The sequence below is a fragment of the Cajanus cajan genome, chromosome 9 (genome assembly GCF_000230855.2).
Source record: "Cajanus cajan strain Asha chromosome 9, NIPB_CcT2T_4, whole genome shotgun sequence".
Classification (NCBI taxonomy): Eukaryota; Viridiplantae; Streptophyta; class Magnoliopsida; order Fabales; family Fabaceae; genus Cajanus; species Cajanus cajan.
In genome coordinates, this window is record NC_138525.1 from 23,478,824 (window position 1) to 23,498,751 (window position 19,928).

The 19,928-nt window shown below is 35.5% G+C and overlaps 1 protein-coding gene across 2 annotated transcripts; it reads left to right on the top strand.

Moving 5' to 3' along the window:
• The first annotated feature begins 10,294 nt into the window (after positions 1–10,294).
• Positions 10,295–19,128, top strand: TRS120 (transport protein TRS120). 2 transcript variants are annotated; one of them, XM_020380035.3, is made up of 10 exons: positions 10,295–10,774; positions 11,727–11,933; positions 12,087–12,269; positions 13,217–13,320; positions 13,481–13,540; positions 13,897–14,188; positions 14,898–15,193; positions 15,863–16,740; positions 17,599–18,552; positions 18,632–19,128. In XM_020380035.3, exons 1-10 carry the CDS (start codon positions 10,364–10,366, stop codon positions 18,850–18,852), a joined length of 3,606 nt encoding a protein of 1,201 aa, XP_020235624.2. In that variant the 5' UTR covers positions 10,295–10,363; the 3' UTR covers positions 18,853–19,128. The 2 variants fall into 2 exon arrangements, with proteins under 2 accessions (XP_020235624.2, XP_020235625.2); XM_020380036.3 differs by having other exon boundaries at positions 13,900–14,188.
• Positions 19,129–19,928: the final 800 nt, after the last annotated feature.

Genomic DNA, 19,928 nt, shown 5'->3' on the forward strand with positions numbered 1-19,928 from the left:
GGTATTGAGTTAGAGAGTTAAGGTTGAAGACCCATAGGATTGAAAATTTAAGGAGCTAAGGAGCAGGAGAAGAGTACCTGCGCCGGGCGCAGACTACCCGCACCGGGCTTGAGAAACACAGAGCATCACCTTTGCACTTCAGCATTGCACCGAGCGCAAGAGCATCCACGACGGGCGCAATTCAAAACAGAGAGCACTGAAAACTCTCTGGAAGACATTGCGTTGGGCGTAAACACATCCTCACCGGGCGTGATTCGAGAAAAAGAGTAATTACCTCTCTGGAAGACCCTGCGTCGAGCGTGAAGTATAACGCGTCGGGCGTGTAAACCCTATCCTATCTCCCCCAGCTCGTATTTGATTAAATCTTCGAGGATTTTTTCCTCATTCACACATTGGGCGACTTCTAGGAGCTGTGGAAGGGATTCCCGGTGCTTGGGACCGTTCGTGTGTGGGTCTTTCCTTCGGTTCTTCCATCTCTATTTTTGTTTTACCCTCATTATTTTGAGCAATTTTACCCATTGTTTTGTGGGGTTAGATGTAACCAATGAAACTCTTTTGTAATCTTCACTTTATTAATGATATATATGTTGTTTCATTCATTGTTGTGTATGTTTCTATTCTTAATGCTTGCTTTGGATTGATTCTCCTTTGCTTGATATAGAGTCCATTGGGTGTTGGAAAATAGCCTTTTGAACTAGCTCTGAAACAAATACCTAGTGGGAAATGTATCTAGGAATGGAGTTTGGTCCATTAGTAGTCTTAAATCCTAACCCGTAATGCAGGTGTATGTATTGGATACTCAAGGAATTGATATTCACTATCTGCACCTAGGCTCTTGCTCTAAGGGATTAAGTTTGAGTAAACTTATGGGTTGACTAGGCAATGAATGTAACAAGAGAACAAAGATTCATCAGTGTAAAGTTCGGTGATATCTGACCCCACAATCCTACAAAATCACAATACCATTTCTATCCCTTCCACACACAAACAACAATAGTTTTATAGGTTTTAACATTCCAATAGTCGTAACTTTTATTTGAATTGCATGACAACCTATGAAAAATTGGAATTATTCTTTAGTCACAAATAGTCATTAAATGCTTATTTTACCTACTAGTCCCTGTGGATACGATTTAAATTTACTACTTGAACGACCAGTATACTTGCCGTGTTTGAGTCCGTTGTTAGAGTTAAAACGATTTATGATAAGAACAAAAGTTAATGTCAATGGAAATCTCAACAAAGTTCCTTTGGGACTTGATTTGGATACATGTGTAGTATAGATCTCATTCTATACTTGTATGATCGCTTTTTAAACTCTAGCTTACCCTTCTGTTTCCATGTGGTTGGACTGCAATGATCATACTTTGTATGGAAGTAGATCAGGGCTAGCTTGGAGTTGAGGTGATCGTTGCGAGTTGAGGAGTTTGGTCTTAGTGTCTGAGTTACCTTCTTAGGTAGTTGTTGGTTGTGCATGATCGACACTAGGGTGATGTTATTTTGGATGACTGTACATATATGATGTTATATTTTGTACATAGAAACTCAATTATTTTACTTATATATATATATATATATATATATATATATATATATATATATAAGAGTCTACACCCGGGATGATAGTAATCAACCATTCTGGAAAGAAAAATTCTTAGCTGGTCTCCCAAAATCTTTAGGAGATAAAGTTAGGGAGAAGATCAGATCCCAGTTTAATGGTGACATCCCTTACGGCCAGTTAAGTTATGGCAACCTCATAGCTTACGTCCAAAAGGTAGCCCTCAAAATCTGTCAAGATGACAAAATCCAGAAACAATTGGCCAAAGAGAAGGCCCAAAACCGCAAAGATTTGGGAAATTTTTGCCAGCAGTTTGGTCTTCCTTGTTCTAAGGATTCTGGTAAACCCACCAAACGCAGAAAATCCTCTAGGCTCCAATTGAGTAATTCTCACAAGCCTGGTAAAAGAACCCCTAGATTTAAGTCTAGACAAATCACTAACACAACCAGTAGGCCTCCTGTGGTTAAACCCACCCCTCGGGGCTTCAATCCTACCACAAACCCTAGGGAAACTAGGACTTGTTTCAAATGTGGCCGTAAAGGTCACTTAGCAAAATTCTGCAGAATCTCCTCTAAAGTTAGAGAACTTAATCTTGATTCTACCATCCAGGATCAGCTTAACAACCTTCTAATCAACTCCTCTGATAGTAGCAATGAAGATGTTGATACACCTATGTCTTCCTCCGAAGATATTCAAGCTGATGATGACCTTTCCTCCTCTAGTGACGAAAGCTCTGACTCTCCTCTCATCAATGTTATCCACAATGATGAGCAAAATCTTCTTCTTGATGTCTTAAAGTCCATTCAAGATCCCCATGAAAGAGATGAATATCTTGAAAAGCTCAAGACAATCCTCCATAAACCTAACAAGTCACAGCTTGATAATAGGTTTGTTAACAATAAGTTTGATCTTACTCAAACCCTCAAACGCCTTGAAAAATCTGCAGCTAAGCCAGTTACAATTCAAGACCTACAGATTGAAATCAGTTCTCTTAAATCTGAGGTTCGTGACCTCAAAAAGAAGCAACAGTTACATGAAACTTTCATATCTCAAATAACTGAAGCTTTTTCCGATAACGTGGTTCGGCATGACCATGACAATCCCAGTGATGGCCATGAATCTGACCATGTCTCCACTGATGATGATACCCTCTTCAACGCTCTGATCAATCATTGTAGCATTCAAAAATTCTATATTGATGTTACTATTTCAGTCGAAGATTTTGTCTTAAAAACAATCGCTCTGTTTGACACTGGAGCTGATTCTAATTGTATTCTGGAAGGACTCATTCCAACCAAATACTTCCACAAAACCTCCGAGAAACTTAGGACTGCTAGTGGTTCTCGACTAGAAATCCAGTATAAGCTCCCTTCTGCAATCATTCAAAATGATAATCTCCAGGTTGAAACTCCATTTCTCCTGGTAAAAAATCTTAAGAATGATGTAATCCTTGGAACACCATTCATTAAATCCATTTTCCCTATTAAGATATCTGATGAAGGTATATCTACCCAATATCTAGGAAAAACAATCATGTTCAAATTTCTGAATAAACCCCTCTTTCGTAACATCAATCAGGTTGATAGAAAGCTTAATCAAATCAATTTCCTTAAGGAGGAAATCTCTTTCAAACATATCGAAAGTCAGCTTTCTCAATCCCATATCAAACAAAAGATTATGAGTCTTCATGATCGTTTTCAATGTCATGTTTGTTCCGATCTTCCTAATGCTTTTTGGGATAGAAAGAAACATATGGTCAGCCTTCCTTATGAAAAGGATTTTATTGATAGGCAAATCCCAACCAAAGCCAGGCCAATCCAGATGAGTCATGAACTTGTCATCCACTGTCAAAAGGAGATCAACGATCTTATTTCCAAAGGTTTAATCCGGAAGAGCAAGAGTCCCTGGTCTTGTGCAGCCTTTTATGTCAACAAGGCTTCTGAAATCGAGCGTGGTGCTCCTAGGTTGGTCATCAACTATAAACCACTTAATCAAGCCCTTCAATGGATTAGATATCCAATTCCTAACAAGAAAGATCTTCTTTCCCGATTATATTCGGCAAAGATCTTTTCTAAATTCGACATGAAATCTGGATTTTGGCAAATCCAAATCAATCCCAGTGATCGCTACAAGACAGCCTTCACTGTCCCGTTTGGGCAATACGAATGGAACGTGATGCCCTTTGGTCTTAAGAATGCCCCTTCGGAGTTCCAAAATATCATGAATGATATTTTCAATCCATACTCAAATTTCTGCATTGTCTATATTGATGATGTTCTTATCTTCTCCTCATCCATTGATCAGCACTTCAAACATCTTGAAATATTTTTCAAGGTAATTAAACGAAATGGCCTTGCTGTTTCTAAAACCAAAATCTGTCTTTTTCAGACAAAGATCAAGTTTCTTGGTCATGAAATCTTTCAGGGAACTATCCGACCAATATGTAGAGTCATAGAGTTTGCTGATAAGTTTCCCAATCAGATTCTTGAGAAGACACAACTTCAAAGATTTCTTGGTTGTTTAAACTATGTTTCTGATTTTTTTCCTCAACTCAGTAACATAATTAAACCTCTTCATGAAAGGCTCAAGAAATCTCCCCCTCCATGGACTACTGTCCATACCAATGTGGTCAGACAGATCAAACAGCAGGTTAAAGTTTTACCCTGTCTATACCTACCCAACCCCAATCTCCCAAAAATTGTCGAAACTGATGCCTCTGATATTGGTTATGGAGGTGTTCTCAAACAAGCCATGCATGATTCTGAAAATTGCATTGCTTTCACATCAAAACATTGGAACAAGGCCCAACAAAATTATTCTACTGTTAAAAAAGAAGTTTTGGCCATTGTACTATGTATTTCAAAATTTCAATCTGATTTGTTGAATCAAAATTTTTTAGTCCGTGTTGATTGTAAATCAGCCAAAGATATTTTGCAAAAAGATGTTAAAAATTTAGCATCAAAACAAATCTTTGCCCGCTGGCAAGCAATTTTAAGTGTTTTTGATTTTGACATTGAATATATCAAAGGCACCTCAAACACTTTACCTGACTATCTTACCCGTGAATTTCTACAGGGAAAGACAGAATGCAATGACGCCTAAATTAAGGCCGCGATCATCCTCTTCTAGGGGAAGGGAAAAGGGAATCGTTCTGGGCAAACCAAATCGCCCAGCAAAATCAGCATCCTCAATTGAGGATGACAAATCAATCAAGGTTTCCTCAGAAACCTCAGACAAAGGGTCATTAACCCGAGCTGGGTCATCTCAGCAAAACAAACCAATCGCTGGGTCATCTACTCAGCAAACCAAAGCAGGGTCATCTACCCATCAAACCAAGCCATCGGACTATGCCATGGCACTTCCAACCCTTCTAGCCCTTCAGGATTGTGGGTTAACCAACCTCCCTTCCAAATCCTGGAAACAAATTTTTTCAGAAGAACCTAATGACCTCTTCTGGGATCAAAACCTGAAATCAATTATTTCAGAAATTTCCAAATCAAAGGTAACTTTACATCCAAAAGAATTGGTCGAGCAGCCTCAACCAATCACCCAAAAACAACCTCCCAAGGCCTGGAAACAGATTCTTGCAGAAGAACCTGACCCATATCTGAAATCAATTATTTCAAAAATTTCCAAATCAGAAGACTTGGTTGAGCAGCCTCAGCCAGTTGCCCAAAAACAACCATCTTCCTATCTACCAAAAGAAGGAAGGTTTTATCCTACAATCCAAATGGAACCCGAGTTTTGGGATCCAAATCCAAACAAGATTTGCGAAAAAATCCTTCCACCAGGTTTTCTTTTCAAACCCCTTAGTCTTATCAAGACAAGGAGATTTTACGAATTCATACTGGTGGATTCCATCAACTCCTCTGATAGTAGCAATGAAGATGTTGATACACCTATGTCTTCCTCCGAAGATATTCAAGCTGATGATGACCTTTCCTCCTCTAGTGACGAAAGCTCTGACTCTCCTCTCATCAATGTTATCCACAATGATGAGCAAAATCTTCTTCTTGATGTCTTAAAGTCCATTCAAGATCCCCATGAAAGAGATGAATATCTTGAAAAGCTCAAGACAATCCTCCATAAACCTAACAAGTCACAGCTTGATAATATATATATATATATATATGCGTCTGTATGTATGAGTTGTCTAATTTTAATATTTCTCTTAGTTCACTAGTAGTAGTGCGATTCTACTAAGTGTAGAGACCATGACGGGTCGTTACAGTCAATTAAGGAATTAAAAATAAATTAGGGATAAAAATTTGAATATTAAAATTTATAATTGGGAGATTCTCTACCCTACTAATTATCAATCATAATTAATAGAGTAAATTACATTATACTCCCTTAAGTTATAGAGTATTTGATGATTTCTAGTTATTGAATAAAATCTTCTATTTTGGTGGTTGTACAAATTGAATCTGAGTAGATGGAGTTGTTTTTAAAATTGTTCTTGAAGATGCATTATAAGATAATGGTGAATTTGGTGTTTGATGATTGCATGTGTTGTTTGTTACTAAATATGCATTACATGTGTTGAGTGCATGTTAAAAATTATTTTTCATGTTGTTTGGGCTAGTTTGAACCATAGGTTTGAACCATTGGATGATTCTATTATATGTGGAGATTATTATTGTGTTAGGCACACCTTCATTACGTTGAACGTGACTCAAGTTTGGAGCTCTACCCTAACCACATCAAATGCATGATTGGTAGCGTATGATTGATAGCGTCAAGCGTGGGTCAATTAGGAGCTCTCTAACTTGGTCACACCAACATGGTAATAAGAGGCGTCAAGTGTGAGTGTTCAAGGGTGCATAGGAGGATTAGTTATGCATGCTAAGGCTGTAATAGGCTCATACCTAAGTCACTCTATCTTGACAATAGTATTAGACTTTTATAATTTAAGTAGCAAAACATTAGAAACTAATCTAGCATCTATGTTAACCGTTGTTTTTAGTTTTATATGAATCATTGTTTCTGGTCACCATGTCAACCATTTTATTTTTTTTTATACCAGTTGTTTTGATTCATTAGGGTCAACCAACTTAGACTACTCCCCATTGTTATAAAAGATCTCCATTAGTTGTTATGCGTAACAACGCATCTATTATTAAGTTGTTTAACAATTGTTATTAGTTGTATAATAATTGCTTAATTGTTAGCTATTGTTGCTCTATTGTGTTTGAAGTTGTGAAGGTATTAAAACATGTTTGAAGTTAATTAGTTGTTATCAACCATTATAAGGTGTTTATGTGATAATTAGTTGTTGGTTGATTTTATTCAGTTATTTCTATAAATCATTGGTGAATGATTTGAGTTGAAGCTTTTATTTGAGCTAATTATTTTGTTGAAATATCTTGAGTTGATTCTTTCACAAGCTTATTCTTTATTTTCCTTGTGGTTAAAACTGTAATAATCATACTTGATATGAGTATAGAACAAGATAAGAAGGATAACTTGGTTAGCTAGTGGAGGGTCATGCTGGTAGTGGCCCAGTTTTGGTGATGCTACTCTAATGTAGCATGGTTATTATATAGATTATTTGATCAATAATTAAAGTTATTTTTGTATACAATTGTGTAGTTTACGTTGATTGAATATATGTACACGGTATAAATATAATCCCATAAAGGGATTTATAATTTCACACATATATGCAAGAATTGCTTTATTTTTTGCCCCTATACATGTATCAAATTGCATAAATGATTAGGAACTATTGCATGAGAATCATAGGGTAGTTGAATAAGGTTAGTATTTTCGTTGCGTAGTAATTATGTTATACTAAATGTAGTGACTTATCATATCGTTACAACTTTAATGATTTTTTTTTAAAAATAAATAAAATATTGTATATTGAAATTTGTAAGCGGACTATAATTTTTAACTTAAGAAAGAAGAAAGTGTAATATTTATATCTCATAAGAGAAAAGTGCAATTTACTCTAATAAACAATGAATACAATAGAAATTAACTAGATAAAAGACTTTAATTATAAACAACATAAAAAGGCTCACATAAAGCACATCAAGTTAAAAACAAAGTTCCAGAATCATAAACAAATATCCTACTAAAAGTAAAGTTGGCTCTCCAAAAGATCATTACAATATCAAAAGAAACTCATAAAGAATATTTTCTTTGAATTCAAAAAGAGAAAAATGTGAGAATGGGATAAAAAAAAAATTACATATACAAAGAGAAAGGAAAAATATATTTACTCTAAGGGAGTGTTTGATATGAGAGAAATTTTTTCATATCTACGAATCATGATTTACAAAAATTACAAATTTTGAGAATCATAGATTTCTAAGAATAACTAAAATTTAATTGGTTACTCATAAAGTCTCATGGGAATATTCATAAAGAAATATAAAAAATTAAATATTTTTATGTTTGATTACAATAGTATATTATTGGTATATAAATATTTTTTTATAAAAATATTATTTATTAAAATAATCTCATTAAATATATTTATTTACTTAAAACTTATTACAAACATGACATTAAATTATTTTTAAAAGTTGAAAACGTATAGTTAAAATTATTTAATTACTAAATACAACAAAATAAATAAATAAATAAAAATGTTACATAATAAATAAGAAGGATTAAAAATATATTATTTCATTTCATTCCAATAAAGCAAAAAAATAAATAAGTGTTAACAAATACCAGTAAATTGTAGAAATAAAATATGTTGGATCGAGCGCTTACCAATAGGCCAAAAGCTATAGCTGATAGTCAAGGCGCAACTCTTTTTACTTAAGAGCGCAGCAGCCCAAGCGCCATGATTCGACAATGACTTGGCCCACCTAACCTCCGCCACGGGACATTTGATGCAATCCGCAACAATCTCCCCCTCAGCAATTGCCCCGCTGGGTATCAAACTCATGACCTTGGCTCTGATACCAATTGTTGGATCGAGCGCTTACCACTAGGCCAAAAGCTATAGCTGATAGTCAGAGCGCAACTCTTTTTACTTAAGAGCGCAGCAGCCCAAGCGCCATGATTCGACAGTGACTTGGCCCACCTAGCCTCCGCCACGGGACAATTGATGCAACCCGCAACAAAATAGACACTAATAATAATATTAAAATTGACAAGGTTAACAAATAATAAGATAAAATGAGAGAAATAGAGATATGTGAGAGAGGGAGAGAGGAAGAAAGAGGGAGTGGGAGTGATAATGACAATGATAGGGAGAGGGTAAGAAAGAGAAATAAAAGGAAAGAGAGAGAGGGAGAGTGCAGGAGAGAAAGAGAGAGAGATAAAGAAAGAGAAAGAGGGGGAGTGAGAGTGAGAGTGACATTGACAGTGACACGGAGAGAGTGGGAAAAAGAAATAGAAGGAGAGAGATAGAGGGAGAGTGCAAGAAAGAAAGGGAGAGATATAAAGAAAGAGAGAGAGGGGGGAGTGAGAGTGAGAAAGAAAAATAGAAGGAGAGAGAGGGAAAGGGAGAAAGAGAAAGAGAGGGGGAGTGAGAATGGAGTGAGAAAGAAAGAGAAATAGAAGGAGAAATATTTTATATTTTAAAAAGGGATATTATGATCCTTTTACATACATAAAATTTGTCCCCAAAGAAAATTGGATTTTTACTCCCTCATGGGAATATTTTCGTGTAAAAGTGGGACAAAAATGGTTCTTGGGAAACCAAAATTTTCAATAAAAACATTCTCCATACCAAACACCCTCTAAAAGTAAGTCTTAGTAAGTCTTACTATATTTATTTTACTTAATAACATATATTTCACATTATAATTTAATCGTTGAATTAAATTTTTTAATATATAATTAATTTGTAATTTATATTATTTTAACAATCCAACTATTTACAAAGTTTGAAAATTATTTGATACTTTATTACATAAATTCAAATTGACATTTATTTACAAAGCATATTATACATCAATTTAAATTGGTGTAACGAAGTATTAAATAATTTTAAAATTTTGTAAAAATTTGTATACTTAATTTATTCATTAAAAACATTTAACTTAATGGTTTGATTGTTAAAATTCAATATAAACAATAAGTTATTCAATAAACTAACTCTACCACATTTATTTGTGAATTGAATGGTTGAAAGAGATTTTGCCCAATCCAAGTATAATGCACTCTACTCTAACTCAATTTTATTGTGATAGTTAAGAAATCACAAGTGAACTAAACACATTAAAATTGATTATTATATTATTAAAAATGAAGTATTAAAAGATAATATATAATTATCTTATGTTTCTACTCACACACAACTAACACATATTTTTACACAAAGTACTGAACAAACCTAAATTTAATTATTTTCTTTACAACTTAAACATTCAAAACTTTTATGCCTCAACTTAAAGGGATAGTAATAAATTATTGTACGTAGATGTATATAATTATACAAAACTCATATTTATATCGAGTAGATAAATATAGAAGTAGAGGAAATTAAACTTAATAACTTATTTATTAGATTACAAATTAATTAGATTAAGTGTAAGGATGTGATCATAGGTTATATATATTTACTAAGATCTTATTTTAATAATGAATATTGAATAATAGAAATATAGTCCTCATATCTCTTTACTTTATATATTATTATTATTATTAACTAAATCATATTATTTTATAATTTCAAACTAATGCAATTGACTTTACAACTAAAAATTTCATAAACGAAGGCAAAATATGTAAGACAGTAGGAATATTTGAGAGAGGACATAGAAGTAATTTAAGTTTTCGGAGATCTCCATCTTGGTTACGGTATAAGCAGAGTAGTGAGCTTTGTTCCGAAACAAAGCAATGGAGCCGGAAGTGAGCATCGAGGGATCGGCGATGATCCAGGTGGCGGTGGTTCCGATCGGACCAGTGCCGTCGAACCTGCTGCGGGACTACTACTCCATGCTGCTCCCGCTGCACACGATCCCGCTCTCCGCTATCAGCTCCTTCTACACGGAGCACCAGAAGTCTCCGTTCGCGGTCCAGCCCTGGGACACTGGTTCCCTCCGCTTCAAGTTCGTCCTCGGCGGCGCTCCGCCCAGCCCCTGGGAGGACTTCCAGTCGCACCGCAAAACCCTCGCCGTCGTCGGCGTCGTCCACTGCCCTTCCTCGCCAGATCTCGACGCCGCCGTCGACTACTTCTCCATTGCCTGCAAGTCCTTCCCCTCTTCCCTCGTCGATCGCTGCTTCGCCTTCTGCCCTGACGATTCGCAGGTCCTCTTTCATATTTGTTAATTCAATTGCGCGTGATTACGAGAATTCAGCAATAGGTGGATATGTACTGAAATAATGTAATACGTTTTTCGTTTAATTCGATTTGTTATGTTTATGACAGTTTAGTGAAGAAATGGATAAAAATTGTAACAATGTGTTAGGTTTTTTTTTATTTTATTTTATTTAATTTAATTTCCTAGTGGAGGACTGGATCAAAAGGAAACAGTCTTGTAGTTTTTTTTTTCTTTAACTTCCTCTGTTTTGGTAATTCAGTATAAAAAATGAAGCAGTCTTATAGTTTTTCTCTTTTATTTCCTCTGTATTGGGTAATTTAGTGAAGGAATGGATCGAAAGGAAAGAGTCTTGTTTTTTTTTTTTTTCTCTTTAATTTCCTCTGTTTTGGAAATATAGTATAAATTATGAAACAGGCAGGCTTATTGGTTTTTATTTAGTTTCCTCTGTTTTTGGTAATTTAGTGAAGGAGTGAATTGAAAAGAAAGAGTGTTGTAGTTTTTTTCTTTACTTTACTCTGTTTTGACAATTTAGTAAAGAAATGGATTGGGAAAAAAAGGCCTGTAGGTTTGTTTTCTTTAATTTCATTGTTTGTTGGAAATTTAGTGAAGAAATCAATTGAAACAAAGGTTTGTAGCCTTTTTCTCTGGGTTTTGCAATTTAGTGAAGAAATGAATTGAAAAGAAGCGGTCTTTGTAGTTTTTTTTTTTTTTTTTTTAATTTCTCTGTTTTTGGCAATTTAGTGATGAAATCGATTGTAAATATGTTTTGTAGGTTTTTTGTCTTTAATTTTCTCTGTTTTTGGCAATTGACTGAAGAAATGGATTGGAAAGAAAGTCTTACAGCTTTTTTCTTTAATTTCTGTGTTTGGCAATTTATTGAAGAAATGAATTGAAATGAAACGGTCTTATAAGGGTTTTGTTCTTCATCGGTTTTGTAGCTTGAGGATGGAAGTAGGAAAGGGGGGAATTTGAGGTTGTTTCCTCCTGCAGATCGGCCAACGTTGGAGTTCCACTTGAACACTATGATGCAAGAGATTGCTGCTTCGTTGCTTATGGAGTTTGAGAAATGGGTGCTTCAGGCGGAATCTTCCGGAACCATTCTTAAGACGCCCTTAGATTCTCAAGCTAGTCTCAGCTCAGAGGAGGTGTTCATGTTTAGGTGTCCTGATTTTATTTTAACTTTTTGCATTTTTAGCAGTTTTATGTGAAAATTCTTTGTTTTTGGTGTTTGATCCGTTGTTTTTTCGCCATGGTTGAGTTTGGTAGGTTCATGTTTGAGTGTGTTGGTTGGAATGCAGGTTATCAAGGCCAAAAAGAGAAGGCTTGGGCGTGCTCAGAAGACCATTGGTGATTACTGTTTGCTGGCAGGGTCCCCAGTAGATGCCAATGCTCATTATTCTACTGCATTGGAACTTTCCAGGTTAACTGGTGATTTCTTCTGGTATGCTGGAGCATTGGAAGGCAGTGTTTGTGCCTTGCTGGTATTTTTCTTCTTCCCCTTTCATTATTATTTTTATTTAAAATTAAATATTATAGCCTGCATGATTATGCAATCTATGTGTTGTGTCTTTTATTGGACTGAGTATAGCACTGAGAAGGTACATGTAATCCCACTTTTGGGGTTGGCCACGTAGCTCCACTATCCGGGATTGACTACTATGGTACATGCAATCCATGGACTTCTCTTCATTTGGGTTTTGTGAACCCCATCTCTGTTCAATAAATGACTGTTTTTTGAAATTGAGAGTTTTCTGTGATTAGTTTTGCTAGTTGAAAACTGATTGAAGACCATGCGCTATGTTACTAGTGCTTTATTGCTGATCTACCTACTTGAGTTAACTGCATGTTACTAATGTTTTATTGCTTATCTACTTGCACACAATGTTTGAAGAACAGAAGTATTCATTTTGTATACTATTTAGAAATTATCAACTATTAGGTCATAGAGCCAAAGAAAAGGATCTAATGACTAAAGTCTCTATCTTCTCATTAGTACTTCAATGAAATAAGATCTTTGTCCTTGAAAGAGAAAGATTACATGTGCAGAAGGCAATCATATGAATATTTTCCATATTTTGTTTTTTGCTGTGGATTATGGTTATATTGTAAGGGTCTGAGGTTAAGGCCAAAATTAGTTGAACTTGGAGATGTTGTATGTCAGATATGATTTGGTTATAGCTACATTCTTTACTGTTGCAATTCTCATGAATCTATAGGGAAAATTAGTTGTTACTTTTGTTTCAGGAGCTACTACTGCATGGCTCACATGGTACCTATGGCCTTGACTTAAATTTTTTTTTAATAGATTTAATTAAATGAGGTATTGGCTGTGCAACGAAAAGAATAGGATTGTAGATAATATTATGACCACGACTTATCCTGATGATTCTTGCCTTCATTGACATATCTATTTATTTTATCATACCAGATTGACCGTATGGGCCAGACAGATTCAATCCTGGAAGACGAAGTTAGGTATCGTTATAATAGTGTCATCTTGCATTACAAGAAGTCCCAAGATAATGCTCAGCGGTAAAAAGCTCTGCTTTGATATTTCATTAACTGATCTGTCTAATGTCCATTCCATAATTGTGCTTTCTCTAATTATATTACTTGGCTGTAATTTTACCTCTTCCAGATTTTTCCAATTACTAGTTGTCAATCCCAAGTCTTTTTTAATCTTTTGTTGCAGGGTTTCTCCCCTAACTTTTGAACTTGAAGCTACTTTAAAATTAGCAAGGTTTCTTTGCAGGTATGTTCTTTACTGAGCTTTTACTGTGTGAATGTATTGTTTCTGTGTTGTGAATATGAAGTGCAACTAACTTTGGTATTCTCAAATAAAGATGATGCACTATTACCATGCTGTCATGTCATGAATTTTGCGTTTCACTAGTTTGGCTTCCACAAGCTGGACCAACATTTAGGTTTATGCTTCATAAATTAAATTTGCAAAAGCAATGCTTCTGATTAATCAAAACAGTTGATATTATATATCTGAATATCTTTACCAGTGTGTTTGCAAATTTTAAAGAAATTTGAGAGGCAGTACTATTTTAAGTAATATTTTTCTGTCATTTTAAAACAATTTATCTAAATTCTTTCAATCAGCAGGAGAGAGCTGGCCAAGGAGGTGGTGGAGTTGTTGACCACTGCTACAGATGGTGCTAAATCTTTAATTGATGCAAGTGATAGGCTCATATTATATATTGAAATAGCTCGTCTGTATGGAAGTCTTGGATACCAGAGAAAAGCAGCATTCTTCTCCAGGCAGGTTGCACAGTTGTATCTGCAGCAAGAAAATAGACTGGCTGCAATTAGTGCTATGCAAGTTTTGGCAATGACAACAAAAGCTTATCATGTTCAAAGTAGATCATCAATCTCCAATCATTCTTTGCACAATGTGAGTTCACAAGCCTAACCAATCAGAATACTGAATTTTGTTTGACGATTGATATGCCTAATTATATATAAGCCATGCTTGTGCTTTTGTTACTTAGGATGTATAATCAATTTTGGCATTCGGCAGAAAGTTTTGATTGATTTGGCATATTTGCGTTGAGACTATAAATTATTGGTGGTTATAATGGAGACAGAATTCCTCTTGCTGTAGCTGCTTGTCTGATGTTTTGGTTTTCTTTGCTTAAAATGCTGTGGACTCCTTTCTATAGTTGGTTTGAGCTTCAAACTTAATTCTAACTGTACCTCTAGTTTAGTTTGTTACTGCTCATGAATATTTTCTGGTCAACTCTTGGAGTCATTGCTCAACTTTATACTAAAAATTTGGCATGTGCTTCAAAAATGATACTGGCATTATTATTCTTAGGTTTCTGCTCTAATAGTGAGGAATGAAAAATTACAAGTCAGGATTAGAATAATGAAACTAAATATAATACAGTATTTAAGTTTCACTTGAGATCAATGTTTTAAGCTTTGTAATTTATAGTCAAAGCAAATATAGTGCTCTGTTGTTGCATTTATTGTTTGGAGAGCAAATGTCTAACATCTCAATGGAAACTTATCTCTAACAAATTTGTTAGTTTAGAGAACTTTTATTATTAACAAACTCTTGCATTTATAAAATTACAATTTAAACTGCTGCTTCTTTGCAGAAGGGAATTGTATCAAATAATGCTGATAGTGGAAAAACATATCATCAATCAGCAGTCTCACTATTTGAGTCTCAATGGAGTACCCTCCAGATGGTTGTATTGAGAGAAATTCTGCTCTCAGCCGTCCGTGCTGGTGACCCTCTTACTGCATGGAGTGCAGCAGCTCGACTTCTTAGATCCTACTATCCTCTGATAACACCTGCTGGGCAAAATGGCCTTGCTAATGCACTTTCTAATTCAGCTGAGAGGCTGCCACCAGGGACTCGGTGTGCTGATCCTGCTTTACCCTTTGTGAGGTATTTACTTAGTTAAATATTTCTTTTCCCACAACTGATATCATGTTTAAGTCATACAACAACAATAACAATGATGATGATGATGATAGCAACAACCACCAAGTCTTTTAGGATTAGGTGGGGTATATCACGACTAAGTCATATTGTGTCATAAATTCATAATCCTTTTAATGTGAGTTAATTTGTTCTTTAGCAAAATGAAGCTAGAGTTAATGATGAGTGATGCTTATTAGCATAAGTGACTTCTAACTACCTATTTCTAAATATTACCTATCAAAACTTCAGCTTCATTCCTTTTTACTTTATTTTGACTCATTCAACTTCTAAAATTAGTCTGCTGACTCATGCAATGTTGCATATACCATAAATGTTTTTTTTTTTTTTTTTTTACATTGTCATATCAAATAGGTGTTTTAGAAGGATCAATTTGTTTTCTTGAATAAACTAACTGATTGTTATAGCATTAAAAAGAAGCATATCACAATAAGAACTGGGTTTTCAGCTCCTTATGTTTGGGAAGTTCCCAGAAATGGATTTTTTTTTTCCTGTGGGAAATCCCAATCATCTCTCCCTGCTTTGGGATCATTATGTTTTTCAAATGCTAATTTCATCTATCACAATTGTTTGAGAACTAACAAAAGTAGCAATTTGATCATTAATTGCTTTCAGGCTGCATTCCTTTCCTCTCCACCCATCACAAATGGACATAGTAAAACGTAGTCCAGCTAGAGAAGACTGGTGGGCTGGTGCTGCTCCTTCAGGTCCTTTCATTTATACACCATTCAATAAAGGAGAGACTAGTAATGTCAAGAAGCAAGAGCTTATTTGGATTGTTGGAGAGCCTGTAGAAGTTGTGGTGGAATTGGCAAACCCATGTGGCTTTGATTTAAGGGTCGATAGCATTTATCTATCTGTGCATTCTGGAAATTTTGATGCTTTCCCCATGAGTGTAAGCCTTCTACCAAATTCTTCAAAAGTGATCACCTTGTCTGGCATTCCAACATCAGTGGGGCCAGTTACAATTCCTGGGTGCATTGTTCATTGTTTTGGTGTTATTACTGAACATCTGTTTAAAGAGGTTGACAATCTGCTTCTTGGGGCTTCACAAGGGCTGGTCCTTTCTGACCCTTTTCGATGCTGTGGATCTCCCAAGTTGAAAAATGTATCTGTTCCTAATATTTCTGTAGTACAACCACTTCCATTGTTGGTATCACATGTTGTTGGAGGTGATGGTGCCATCATTTTGTATGAAGGCGAAATTCGTGATGTGTGGATACGCCTGGCTAATGCAGGTACTGTTCCAATTGAGCAGGCCCATATTTCACTGTCAGGGAAAAATCAAGATTCTGTAATTTCATATTCTTCTGAGACTTTAAAATCTTGCCTCCCTCTAAGGCCTGGAGCTGAAGTTACATTCCCTGTGACCTTGAGAGCCTGGCAAGTTGGCTTGGGGGATGCTGATGCTGGTGCAGGAAAGACTCTCTCTGGGAACAATATGAGGCATTCCAAAGATGGAAGCAGCCCGTCACTGTTGATCCACTATGCTGGTATTGTCTTCAGACACAATCAGTAAAGTTTCTTGCTTTCTTCTTGATGAACATAGAAGTTCAATGTGCAATCCTTGCACTGGAATACATTCAGATCAAACATTTTATTTGTGGATTCCAATTAGCAAGCATAATTTGGCTTCTTTTTCAAATTTTCCATGTTTTCATCCTTTCCCTGTTTTGTTACATCATATCATTGTGATAGGGACTTGCATATTATGGGGTGCCTAAGTTCCACACCAAGTAGTATGGGATGCTCAGTGGAGTATTTAAGTGCTTTTGGTTCTCCCCCTCAACAGCTAGTTACTTTTAAGGGAGGGTTCCCCAAGTGCTTGCTGCTTGGGTGCTATCTATTGGTATCAAAGCTAGTTGTCGGTGTCTCGAAAGAACTACCTATGGAGGGGCTTACTAGAAAGGCTGAGTGAAGTGACCTAGAGTGTCAGCCGTTGGGACGATGGCTCTCAGGGTGGTGCTATGATAGGGAGTTGGGTATTATGGGGTGCCCAAGTCCCACATCGAGTAGTATGGGATGCTTAGCAAAGTAATTAAGTGCTTGGTTCTCCCCCCTTAACAACTAGCTTTTAAGGGAGGATCCCTCAAGTTCTTGGGTGTTTATCACATTGTTCACTTGCATGATCCTGTAATGAACAATTGAAATATGTGGTTTTGGTCAGTTTCCTCATGTAGCTCCCATCTCATGGCTCATTGGAATTAAGTATTGTGCAGATACATGTTTTTTTAATGATTTTTTTGGGGTTATTTTCTCATTTGGTGGCTTCTGGTGCTGCTGAGGACCATTATTAGCTTGTGCTAATTCTTTTATATCTGGTACCAATACTTTTTCCACATTTGTTTCAGGTCCAATGATAACCTCTGAAGATACTTCAACAAATGGATCTACTGTGCCCCCTGGTAGACGCCTTGTTGTTCCCCTTCAGATTTGTGTTTTGCAGGGTTTGTCTTTTGTGAAGGCTCAGCTTCTTTCAATGGAGTTTCCTGCGCATGTTGGTGAAAATCTTCCGAAGTTGGATGATGTAAATAACAAGTCTAATGGAGGACATCATGACTCCGAGACAAATATGGACAGATTGGTGAAAATAGATCCTTTCAGAGGAAGTTGGGGACTGCGATTTCTTGAACTTGAGTTATCTAATCCAACAGATGTTGTGTTTGAAATCAATGTCTCTGTCAAACTGGACAACTCTAGCAATGAGGACAATCATTTTCCTGATCAGGATACTACAGAATATGTCTATCCTAAAACAAGAATTGATAGAGAATGCTCAGCGAGGGTTCTAGTGCCTCTTGAGCATTTTAAATTACCCGTTCTTGACGATTCCTTTTTTATGAAGGACACCCATGCAGATGGGAATGGTGGAGTGAAAAATGCGTCCTTCTCTGAAAAGAACACCAAAGCTGAACTCAATGCTTGTATCAAGAACCTTATATCTAGGATCAAGGTTCAATGGCATTCAGGTCGCAATAGCTCTGGAGAGTTAAATATCAAGGAAGCTATTCAGGCAGCACTCCAAACGTCAGTCATGGATGTTTTATTGCCGGATCCATTGACGTTTGGCTTCACGCTAGTTAGAAATGGTTCTGAATCAGGAAAACCTTGTACTGATAAAGAATCTGATTCAGTTGAATCTCGTGCTTCCAAAGGTTCAGTGCTTGCACATGAAATGACACCAATGGAAGTTCTGGTTCGTAATAACACCAAGGATATGATCAAAATGAGTCTTAATATTACATGCAGAGATGTAGCTGGGGAAAATTGTGTAGATGGTACCAAATCAACTGTTCTATGGACTGGTAATTTTTTATTTTTGTTTGCTTGTTCTAACCAGATTGCATTCACATCGGTTTCTAATGTTGTATCGTCTTGCATCAGGTGTTCTGAGTGATATAACTACTGAAATTCCCCCACTTCAACAAATTAGACACTCTTTCTGCCTACATTTTCTTGTACCCGGAGAGTATACGTTACTTGCTGCTGCAGTGATTGATGATGCAACTGACATTCTTCGTGCCCGTGCCAAGACCACTTCGGCTTCTGAGCCGATTTTCTGTCGTGGACCACCATATCATGTACGTGTCCTTGGGTCTGCATGATGTTTTTGTCCATAAATCTGAGGTGAAACTTGGGAAGTTTTCCAGATTTCACGATTTACACTGATGAGGTTTTCCCTTGGTTATCAAGAATGATGCACTTGAGTTATACACAAGGTGACGCTTCTGCTTGAAATTTCTTGGAAGTGTACTTTCCAACAAATTAAGAATTCATTGAAAGACCTGGCATTTTATTTGTATATCAAGTCGAATATACTTTGATAAGATAGAGGTTTTGGAAATTTTGTTTATTTATGTCAATACTGGTTCTTGTTCTAACTTCTGAGAGCTTTTTTCTGTTGTTGTACGTATTCCTTATACAGCTTTTGGTAGTTGACTATTTTACAAATTGATCAATAGTGAGTATCAGACTTGCAAAAGTTATTAGACATACACTAATTAATTAGACATTGGTCATCATTAACAAATCTTCTTAAAGACTTTATATTGAAAAGTAATAAATAAAAAAGTAAATGTATTTAGCGTTTTGAAAACAGAAAATGTTCAGTAACTTCTATATTTAACAGATATAATATTATTAAGATGTTGGAAAAATACTTGGAAATTTTTCTTGCTTAAATTTCATGTTTTAGCGGCTTCTTTATAGTAAAGTAACTGTTCTCAAAAGTCTCACGTAGCAAAGTAACTTTCACGTGAAGCAAAATTTGATTGAAATTTTTGTAACTAATTACATATTGGACGACGTTACCATCAAAAAAACCTTTGTAGGTTGAAAATAATAACATGCAAGTGTTCTGACATTTTGTCGACCTTTATTTTCCCTTGTTTCCAGGATTGTGATAACAATGTTTAAAAGTTAGAACAATTACATACAGGTTCGTGATTGTAATTGTAAGTAATGTTTATCATACATTTACATATAATGATTTTATATATTGTATTCACTGTGTGCATATGTATAATCGAACATATAAATATGATTAAATTTATTTTTAAATGATTAACTACTATTAAATATCTATAATTTATGGTATATATAAAGATGATAACTTGGGTGTATATATTTTTTAGAAAATTTTATTTTAAATTTATTAAATGATAAAAAAAAATATTAAAAT